At 46.8% G+C, this 10,660-nt stretch overlaps 1 protein-coding gene across 5 annotated transcripts in view; it reads right to left on the bottom strand.

Annotated features, from left to right (window-relative positions):
- Positions 1–296: 296 nt before the first annotated feature.
- The window catches only part of UBOX5 (U-box domain containing 5), a 47,019-nt gene continuing 36,655 nt past the window's right edge, over positions 297–10,660 (bottom strand). For 3 of the 5 annotated variants that reach the window (XM_010836500.1, XM_010836499.1, XM_010836501.1), the window contains exons 2-5: positions 9,239–9,333; positions 6,863–8,051; positions 3,407–3,568; positions 297–1,033 (exon numbers count right to left, since the gene is read on the bottom strand). In XM_010836500.1, coding sequence (XP_010834802.1) covers positions 825–1,033; positions 3,407–3,568; positions 6,863–8,051; positions 9,239–9,292 — 1,614 coding nt within the window. In that variant the 5' untranslated portion in view covers positions 9,293–9,333 and the 3' untranslated portion in view covers positions 297–824. The remainder of the gene's footprint in view (positions 1,034–3,406; positions 3,569–6,862; positions 8,052–9,238; positions 9,334–10,660) is intronic. The other 2 variants (XM_010836502.1, XM_010836503.1) reach the window with 2 other exon arrangements.

The raw sequence follows: 10,660 nt of genomic DNA, 5'->3' as shown, positions 1-10,660 counted from the left end.
TTCTGAAATAGGCCCCACACAGAAAAGGTACCCCCCCACCCAGAGGGCAGTGCAGCTCTGCCAATGCAGAGCTAAGCCAGGGTCACCCGCCGAGGGGGCTGCTCAGCCCTCTCCATCGGCGTGCATGTCCACAGAGACTCTCCTGCATCAGAGGCACCTGTCCCTTCAGGTCACTGACCCGCGTTACAGTCCAACAGGGTTACAGTGACTGCTCACGGCTGCCCTGGGACAGTCCCACTCTGTATGGGTGCGGTGGGGGACAGGAGTATGACGACACAGACGAGAGGAAGTCCATGGCAGACGTCAACCATCGCTTTATTAAGGCTCAGAGTGGTTTGCCAGTCAGAGGGGCTGAGGCATTCACTCCACAGATCCTCACCGCGCTCCACCTGTGGGTGACACTTAAGATGGAGGCTCTCTGAGATCCGGAGCCACACTCACATCCACCTTGGAGGATGAGACGTGTGTGCAGAGAGTGTGGCTCAGAGCGTGGGGCTGGCTCTAGCAGACCCTGGGCTCTGGCAGGGGTGCTGGCAGGGAGGCACCGGAGGGCAGGGACACCTCCCCCATCCCTCCCAGCCCAAACTATGGCTTTGCTATCCTATCGCCACTTGAGTGGGTGTGGAGGGCCCGTTCCCCACCCCTCACTCCGCAGGCCCACGCGCTACACTGTGGGAGGAGACAAAGGGAAAGCCCTGGAGAAAGCAGAACAACCCCCCACCCTGTGCCTGGGACCAGGCCAGACCTCAGGAGCTTTGAACCCCCCCAATCACTCCTCCTCAGCTCCTCCCAGCGATGGGTCTTCTCAGGTTGAGGCTGGTCACTCAGAAGTGAACCCGCAGAATGTCCTGGCTGGCGAATGGCTGCTGGCAGGCTGTGCATGTCATGGCCGGGGAGCGCTGCTTCTCGGTCAGGCAGGGCCGGCACAGGAGGTGACCACAGGGAAGCTGGTACGCAGACTCCCTTTTGAAGTATGGAGAGAACACTCTTTTGCAGGATGTGCATTCAGGGCCCAGGCTGCTCCCAGACTGCTCTGGTGAATCAGGGAGGAAAACAGACCAGGGTTAGGGAAAGTGGTCCCCAGTCCAGACTCCATCTGGGAGGCAGGGCATGTGCCTGGAGTAGAATAAGAAGCTTCTCTACCCTGCACCCTGCAGCAGCCTGGCCTCCTCCCTCCCTAGGTCACCCCTGACTGATCAGGGAGGAGAGGGTTCTAGGGAGCCTGAGAATCTGGGGAGCCTCCTCTCGATCATCAGTGCTCCAATGAATGCTCAAGAAAAGCTGGCTTTCGAGGGCTGCTGGGCAGCACTGGGTCCTGCCTGCGGCTCTCCAGCAAGATGGACTTTCCCCTGGATAGGCTGCCGAGGTCAGAGCAAGGCACATGCTCACCCTGACAACCCTGATAAACTGCAAGAAAGGTGAGATGTGACAAGCAGAGGAAAAAGCAAAATATGGTGTGATATACCCAGGCTGAGCAGGTCAAGAGGGGACGGAGGTCACCAGAGGGGCAGGGCTGAGGTCTGTCTGTGGCAGACCTGCCTGCTGAACCTGGCCCTGCATTACTGGAGCCCTGGAGCCCAGCAGCTCCCCTCCCAACCCGTCCGTCAACCCCCTTCTTGTGCTTCAGGCTCTTTCCTTCATGCTTCCCACAAGGTTTCCTGAATGAAGGCCACAGTGGGCAGGTCCTGCCACCCCTCCTCCCCAAGCTATACCTGCCGCTCTTCCTTCTCTCATGGCCCTTGCCTAGGCTTGCTGCTCTCTCTCCATCAATCCACACCCACCTGGAGAGGGCAAGGATGGCCTCTTGGGTGAAGAGCCATAAGAATGAAAGGGAGCCAGCCATGCATGAGGTGAAAGAGACACCATGTACAAAGAGAGGCTGGTCCATTAAAGAACCAGAAAAGACAGAGGTGTGATGCGAAAGTGTGCAGCTTCAAGAGTATGGCAGAAGAACATGCAAGACCTCACAGGCAGAAATTTCTACTTTATTCCAAGTTCAACAGGATATCTTGGAAGAATTCTAAGAAGTGGAATACCATGACCTGGCTGACATTATAAGAAGATCCTGAAGGCTCCTGTGAAGAGGACGGGCAGGGTAAGGGTGACTGCGGAGGAGCAGCAGAGGCTGCTACAGGAATCTAGGGGAGCAGTACAGGAGCCAGGGCCAAGGTGGCAGCAAGAGTGATGGAGCAGAGAGGACCTCCCCGAGATCTACTTTGGAGGAGTGGGAAAAGGACTTGATGGTGAACAGAACGTCAGGAATGTTGACGGAAACCAAGGATGACCTCCCGTGTTATGGGCTTGACCACGGGGTAGAAGATGCTTGCTCTTTACCAGTGACTGGATGATGGGGGTGCTTTGGAGGACTATCTTTGGAGGCGCCTGCAGTTCTGAGTTAGAAATTCACTTAAGATATCCATGAGTTTCCCCTATAGGGGGGCCAAGTAGCTGTAAGGGAGGTCAGGGTCTGATTTCCAAGAAGAGGTAGGAGCTATATGAACATGGGCGGTCACTGGCCAAGCGGGCTCTCGCTTGAGTGATACAGAGTATAGCGAAGAGGGTCCAAGACCACAGTCTGGAAGAGAAGAAAGAATCAGCACTGGAAACTGAAGAGACACTGGAGAAAAAGAGCATAACATCTGGAAGACCAAGACAGGAGGTGTTTCAGAAAGGAGGGAGAGGTTAGCCACAATAAATGCTGCCAAGAAGGTAAGTGACCATCGAATCTGCGGTCATGGAAACTGTTGGCCACCTGGATGAGTCAGGTTCTGGGAATGATCAGGATGGAAACATAATCAGAGAAACAGGGAGGTGGGGACAAGAAGCAGAAAAGTAAGTTGGCCTGGGATCCAGGCAATGAGAACAAACTCAGTTTAGACAGGCAAGAGGAAGAAAGTGTACACCTTATCATTAGCCCCACCAGACTTCACCTTGTAAAAAATGCCCCAGGTTCTCTTGCTTTGTATCCTGACTGAGTCTATCGTCCATTATGGTCCCAAGTTCATTTTAGGCAAAACTTGAATCAGTAAGCTACCACTGTTCTAAGATGCTGGTTAATAGGGGGGGATGAAGACGACATACTCAACTAGAAATCACTCTCCACATTTACATAAAGTACCACAGATGTCAGACGGGAGACAGACAACATTTAAAAAAAAAAGCAAAAAGGGAGAAACAAACAAATGTCCTCAGGACAGAGTAATTAACATTAGATCTTACCAAAATCACCAAGCCCCAACACCACAGAATTACTAAGAATTAAATAAAGCCTTTCCTGTGAAGAGTTACACTCATAGGCAACCCCTCAATTCCCCCTAGAAAAGGAATGGCCTGGCTGTTGGAACTAGGGGAGCCTGGTTTTGGAGGTCCACAGAATCCCAGAGGAGATGGACAGGGCCCCTCTTACCTGAGCTGGTGCTGGGCCTCCAGGAAGTACTGCTCCCTCTTGTGCTGAGGTGCTGGAGCTGTCCCCTGGTCAGCCGGGCTGTGAAGGAGGGCATGGAGCCAAGGGTTGATGTCAAGGCAATTTCCAAGCTTTGTGACAGTTTTTGCTCATGGGACACTGGGCCTGTTAAGAGATACACAGACCACAATATCCAGAAAGAGCTCTGGCAAAAGAGAAAACCAAAACACAAAGTCCTCTGAAGACCACAAAATAGTGTTTCTTCTTTTTTAAACATTCTCATTTTATTTATTTATGTATTTATTTGTCTTTGGCCAAGCCACACAGCATGAGGGATCTCAGTTCCTCGACCAGGGATAGAACATGTGAGCCCTGCAGTGCAAGTGTGGAGTCCTAACCACTAGACTGCCAGGGAAGTCCCACAGAATGGTATTTTAACTTCAAATAGACACAAACATAAAGTCCTCCCTAGTTTCCACTAACAGACTGTGATAACAGGATACCGGGAGGTAAAGCCCTGGTGTTCCTGGCAGTTCTTACCCATCTCACATTGCTTTCAGGATTCCTGGGCTCTCTGCCAGCTTTCCTCCTCCTGTACAAATTACTGGGCAGGCCTGGGCCACCTAGTGGCTCCTCTGCAGAACTGCACCCTACTTTCTGAAGCGTCCCTACCTGCCAAGGAATAACTGGGGTAAGCAAATGCCCAGCCTTGTAACTCTGCTCCTTGCCCCCACTCCCTCCTCAACAGCCTTAGTTTACTCGTTCCCATCTGCTAGTTCCTCAGCTTTGCAGGGCAGGGCCACTGGCCTGCACTCTCTCGGTGTTCCAATCTTCTCGCCTCCTTAGGTAAAGCAAAGCAGTTATTACCGAGTGGAATAATGAAGACCTCTCTACCCATTTCACTATCTAGAGGGCCTTCTCTGGATATGGGCTAAGGGTGAAGGCAGCAGGGGATGGGGACAGCTGCCCAAAAGAGAACCCAGAGATTTGCCAGATAGCAGGATTCCCCAAAGTGGTACGCTAAAAGTACCCCAAAGTAGGGAGTGGAATGTTTGTCCTACAGTATATAGGATGTAGGGTATCAGCCTGCGGCCTTGAAGGAGTACTAGTCAGCCTGCTCCTGTGTCACCAACAGATCTCTTGAGGCTAACACCAATGGAGACTTCCACAAACATCAAGGTCTAAGCACCTTTCTTTTCATTTTGCCCCACTGCACCTCAGATGCTTCCAGGAGTTTCTGGGGGTCTTGTTAACTAAAGTTTACACTCAAAGTCAGAAAAGACACAGATGTAATCTTTAAGTTACGATCTGCATAACCCTTTTAGACTAAGAGAGGAACTTTATAGAATGGTAAAATCTAAACGGACTAGTTTTCCTAAGGAAAAAAAAAAAGAGCTTTCTCCAAAAGCACCAAGCACTGACAATCACAGGGGAGTTTTACCAACATGCAAAGTGTAAATGATTCTAAAACTATTAAGTCGTTCCAGAGTTTAGAAAAGGAGAATTTCCTAATTCTTAAGGAACAAATCATCGAAACCAAAACCTGACCAAAGATGGTGTACACTTGTGCACACACACACCCAAATGCAGTTCAATTTCATTAATGAATGCAAAAATCCTAAATAAAAACACTAGCAAGCAGAACCAAGAATACACTAAAAGAAGCATGAACAAATGAAATTTCGTACAGGAATATAATAATAGTTCAATATTAAGAAGCCTACTAGTATACTTCACTGCATTATCGTTGTTGTTCAGTCGCTAAATTGTGTCCAACTCTTTGTGACCCCATGGACTGCAGCACGCCAGGTTTCCCTGTCCTTCATTATCTCCCAGAGTTTGCTCAAACTTATGTCCATTGAGTTGGTGATGCCATCCAACCATCTCATCCTCTGTTGCCCTCTTCTCCTGCCCTCAATCTTTCCCAACATCAGGGTCTTTTCCAATTAGTTGGCTCTTTGCATCAGGCCAAAGGATTGGAGTTTCAGCTTCAGCCTCAGTCCTTCCAGTGAATATTCAGGGTTGATTTCCTTTAGGATTGACTGCTTTAATCTCCTTGCTGTCCAAGGGATTCGAAAAAGTCTTCTCCAGCATCACAATTTGAAAGCATCAATTCCTTGGCACTCAGCTTTCTTTATGGTCCAACCCTCACATCCATACATGACTACTGAAAAAACTATAGCTGTGACTATATGGATCTTTGTTGGCAAAGTGATGTCTCTGCTTTTTAATATGCTGTCAAGGTTTGTCATAGCTTTTCTTCCAAGGAGCAAGCGTCTTTTAATTTTGTGACTGCAGTCACCATCCACAGTGATTCTGGAGCCCAAGAAGATAAAATCTGCCACATTTCCACTTTTTCCCCCTCAATAGATATACAAATATGCCATGAAATGATGGAACCAGATGCCATGAAATTAGTTTTTTGAATGTTGAGTCTTAAGCCAGCTTTTCACTCTCTTCTTTTACCCTCATCAAGAGGCTCTTTAGTTCTTCACTTCCTGCCATTAGAGTGATATCATTTGCCTATCTGAAGTTGAAGATTTCTCCTGGCAATCTTGATTCCAGCTAGGTGACGCAGTGGAAAAGAATTCGCAGGCCAATGCAGGAGACTTAGGAGATGTGGGTTTGACCCCTGGGTCAGGAAGATCCTTTGGAATAGGAAATCACAACCTACTCCAGTATTCTTGCCTGGAAAAGTTCATGGACAGGGGAGCCTGGTGGGCTACAGGCCATGGGGTTGCAAAGAATCAGACCTGACTGAGCAGGTACAAGGATGTGAGTAAGAATGTGGCACAAAATCAATCACTTTACTGTATTAAAAGATCTAATGATGAAAAATCATAATATCATCTCTATTGATATTGAAAAGGCATCAGACAAAATTCAATCTTGGGTAAAAACAATGAATAAAATAGGAATCATTGGTGTGGGAAAGTGTCTGAAGCCCCCAGTGAACCCCACCTCCTGATACACATGTCCTTTGAGTGTGAACTGGATTCAGTGACCTGCTTCCTACAGAATACAATAAAAGTGATGTCACTCTGTGATTAGCTTCTGCAAGACTGACCCCCACTTATTTGCACAGGCTGGTTTATATAGCTACCATGTTTGCTGCCCTTGAGAAGCCCACGTGGCACAGAATTGAGGGCAGAATCCAGCTACCAGACAAAAAGGAAGTGAAGCCCGCAGCGCAACAGTTCAGCAAGGAACTTAATCCTTCCCGTGAGATGGCTGCAGCCCTGCCAACACTTTGACAGCAGCCTTGAGAGACCCTAAAGCAGACAATCCAGCTAAGCGATGCCTGGATCCTTGAGAGAGAAGCGATAATCAATGTGTCATTCTTTAAGCTAGTAAATTTTGGTTTAATTTAAGTTGGCAAAGCACAAAACACAGTGCCAGTGCCAAGGGTCACCCAGGAGGAGTAGAGACAACGGGCTTGGACACAGGACAGGGGATTACCTGTTGAGCAATCCATGAGCTCATTGGCAGCTTTCATTTTCTTAGCAGTGTGCTCTGAGGTAGAGGGTGAGACCAGAAGGCTTGTGGTAGAAAAACAGGAAGCATTTAAGCCAAGGCTACTGTCTGGGCCATGTTCGGCCTGCTCCATCTTCCTTTTCCGAGAGGGCAGAGCAATGGAAGAAGGGGTCACTGCCAATGCAGTCTGTGCTCTCCCGAGCAGGTGGCAGCCAGGGATGGAGTGCTCGAGCAGGAAATGGTCGATTCGCGCCTTCAAGGAGGGGTGAGGCAGGGGCTGGGAGTGTGGAGTAAAGGCTACTCCTGTGAAAGGGTCACTGGGCACTCGGCCCCATGTGGCTTCACTGCGGTTACACTTCTCTAGCGTGCTCTGGTCAATGACCTTGCCTGAGGGCAGTAGCATGGGGAAAGGCATGATCTCCAGGGTGATGGGATCTAAGAACTCTTCAGGTATATCCCGAATTACCTCAGCCAGCTCCTGTAGGCTAGAGGGGGCCTGCTGGCCCTCAGACTGGCCCCCAGAATCACAGTCACTCTCCATGGGCAACGCTGGGGCCTGTAAAGACAAGTCCTGAGGGAGGCTCTCTGAGGCAACCAGCAGGACACTGTCTATCACTTCCTGAGAGCAGGTTTTGGCTGGCTGACCCCATACCTCCAACCGCTTGATACAAGGGACACCACCACCTGTCACATGGGTGATACAGATCTTGAGATGGGCCACATGACTAAGAGAAAGAGCCCCTTTATTCCAGAGCTCTTGGGCCACAACAGCAGGGGAGGGGAGTGTGGCTTCCACTGGGCCAAAAGGTGGCCTGGCCTTGAAGCCCCTGTGGCTAAATACCACTTGGCTCTGGTTTTTCAGTAAGACTTTGCCCACCAAAGTGAACGCTTCCTTGTCCGGAATGGATGGCTCATCTGGGTCTGGGGTCCGGCACTCAGGGGTATTCCAAGATGCTCCGCTGGATAAGGCAGATGTGTACATTTCCAGGCCAGTGACATTCTGGCCTCCCCCAGCTGAGAGATCTATGTTAATCCTACAGATTTCCACACTGAAGGGAAAGGAAACTGTCACATAGACCGGTGGCTTAATGAAATACTCTGTCCTGAAACCATGACTTCTCTTTGTGAGGTCTTCAGAGATGAGATTTTCTACTTCATAGCCATCAGCTGATATCTAGATTTAATGACAAAAATGAGACACATTGATTTGATGAGCTCTAAATCAAGGTGAGTTTTCAAGAACTTGCCACTTCTAGTAAAACTCTAAAGAAAATCTGAAGGTCCTCATTTGAAATTTCCTCTATTATATCAAATTTTCCTGGGTTTTCCTTTTCTTTTTTTGGCATGCATCCAAGATCAGACGAAAGGCTGAGGGCAACTGTGCCCCTAAATACTGCCCATCCTTAAAAAATGAGCAACAAAACTCTGCCTAATCAACCAAAATCCCTTCAAAATAACATCTCTATGAAAAAGCAGCAGATATACAAGCTTTTTTTAATCTTATTTTTAAATTTCAGAGGATGAAAATGTACAGATTTAGGGGGAAATGAAGATGTTCACTGAAGTTTCCAATTTTGTATTTGGACTCTATCAATTATGACAGTTTCCCCAGGAAGGCACAACAAAGGAGCTTCTTGTAAATCTCTGAATGGTGAAACTTGGGGAAAAACAGTTTGCATAGGAACAAGGACCACAAAAGACTATGGGGAATTTCAAACAGTCAATGTGCTAAGGGTGTGACTATGAGTAGCTTTTTCTCCCTCTCAATATTTCCAATACTTGTCATAAGCAATGGAAATTTTAAGGTATCATTGTCTGAAGGAGTCAGCTTAATATTCTGGGAACCTGAAATAATGTGCTGCATGCAGAAATTCCAAACTGGGGAGAAGTTCAATTCTCCCCTTGGAGTTTCCTTACTCCCTGCTCTGGACTGTGGAAACATACCCTCCTTTGCACAAAAGGGGAGGCAGCTTAATCCAAATAATAAAGCACAAGGAATCCATACAACAAATACAAGCCATTATTTCTAGCATGAGAAGTTAGCAAGAACGGCAGTGAGAGAATTTCTACCTTCACTATGACCTTGAGTGAAATTAAAATTTATCATAAATGATAAATTGATGAGAACTGGAGAGGAGAGAACCCTCCACAAAATGAGTCACAACTCAGCTTGTAACAGTGCTGACTTTAGAGGTGCAGCCTGACCCATGCTTACCTGAATATCATCTGGTAAACTCTAAAACAATGAGGGTGAAAGCATATTAAGCCTGAATTGTCTTAATATACAAGGCAGGAAATGGGGGAAAACATGAAAAACAGATGTCATTTATTTATTTATGTGTATATACTTGCTCTGTTTACCTTGTTGCAGTAAATTCTTGGTCTGAACTGTGGGAGGCAAAGATTTATTACCATCTTTATGGCTGAAAGGATAGCTTCCAAGCATCAGAAACAGCCTTAAATGAAAAAATAAAACTTAGTATTAGACAAGTTAAAATTCAAATCTAAACTCTTAGGAGTTGATTCCTAAGAGATGAGAGTTAAACAGAACAAAAATTTAACAAACATGCACTCTCATGGTCTATATTTATTCTCTTTCTATACAACATGCGATGATTACAAGGGAGATTTCTTTTGCAGATTGTGTGGTTTGGTTCTCTAGCTGATAGTCATTCTAAAGCCCCAGTGGAGGCAAGAGCCCATCAGCTCTGCAAGGAGCTCCCAACAGGAAAGGGAGGGTCAAAAGTAGATGCTGCTGCTGCTGCTGCTAAGTCGCTTCAGTCATGTCCGACTCTGGGCAACCCCATAGACCGCAGCCCACCAGGCTCCCCAGTGCCTGGGATTCTCCAGGCAAGAACACTGGAGTGGGTTGCCATTTCCTTCTCCAATGCATGAAAGTGAAAAGTGAAAGTGAAGTCGCTCAGTCGTGCCCAACTCTTAGCAACCTCATGGACTGCAGCCTACTAGGCTCCTCCGTCCATGGGATTTTCCAGGCAAAAGTACTGGAGTGGGGTGCCATTGCCTTCTCCCAAAAGTAGATGAGCTCAAAGTAAAAAGAGGAATACTTAGCCAGAAGGTTTAGAATGAAAATGGTCACAGAAAATAATCATAGTGGTGCTATGCATCTTTCATTTAACACTTGTTATTGCACTTATGTTTTATTAAAGTGAAAACAATTAGAAGAGTAAAAAATATTATTATTGAGAAATAGAAAATCTTAGAGTTGAAAACATCTTAAAAGAACATCTAGTTCAAATCCAACTCATCCTTGAACAAGGCAAGGATTAAGGGATTGACCTTCCACACAACTGTTGAAAATCCACATATAACTTTATAGTCTGCCCTCTGTATTGATGGTTCCACATAAGTGAATTCAACCAACCTCAAATCGTGTGGTACTGTGGTATGTATTTAGTGAAGAAAATCCATATATAAGTGGACCTGCACAGGTCAAGCCTGTGCTGTTCAAGGGTCATCTGTAGTCATTTTGATGACCAATATCCAGGGAAAGGGAAATGGATGAAGGAGGTCAAAAAGTACAAACTTCTACTTAAAAGAGAAGTAAGTTCTGGGGATGTAACATACAACATGGTGACTACAGTTAACAATACTGCACTGCATGTATGAAAGCTCCCAAGAGAGTAGGTCTTAAAAGTTCTCAACACACACATACAAATGTAACTACATGAGGTGATAGACATTAGCTAAGCTTGTTATGGTAACCACTTCACTATATATATATATATATATATATATAAAATCATTATGTTGTACACCTTAACC

Source organism: Bison bison, unplaced genomic scaffold (genome assembly GCF_000754665.1).
Source record: "Bison bison bison isolate TAMUID 2011002044 unplaced genomic scaffold, Bison_UMD1.0 scf7180017864063, whole genome shotgun sequence".
Taxonomy (NCBI): domain Eukaryota; kingdom Metazoa; phylum Chordata; class Mammalia; order Artiodactyla; family Bovidae; genus Bison; species Bison bison.
This window is presented reverse-complemented; position numbering and strand designations above follow the sequence as displayed.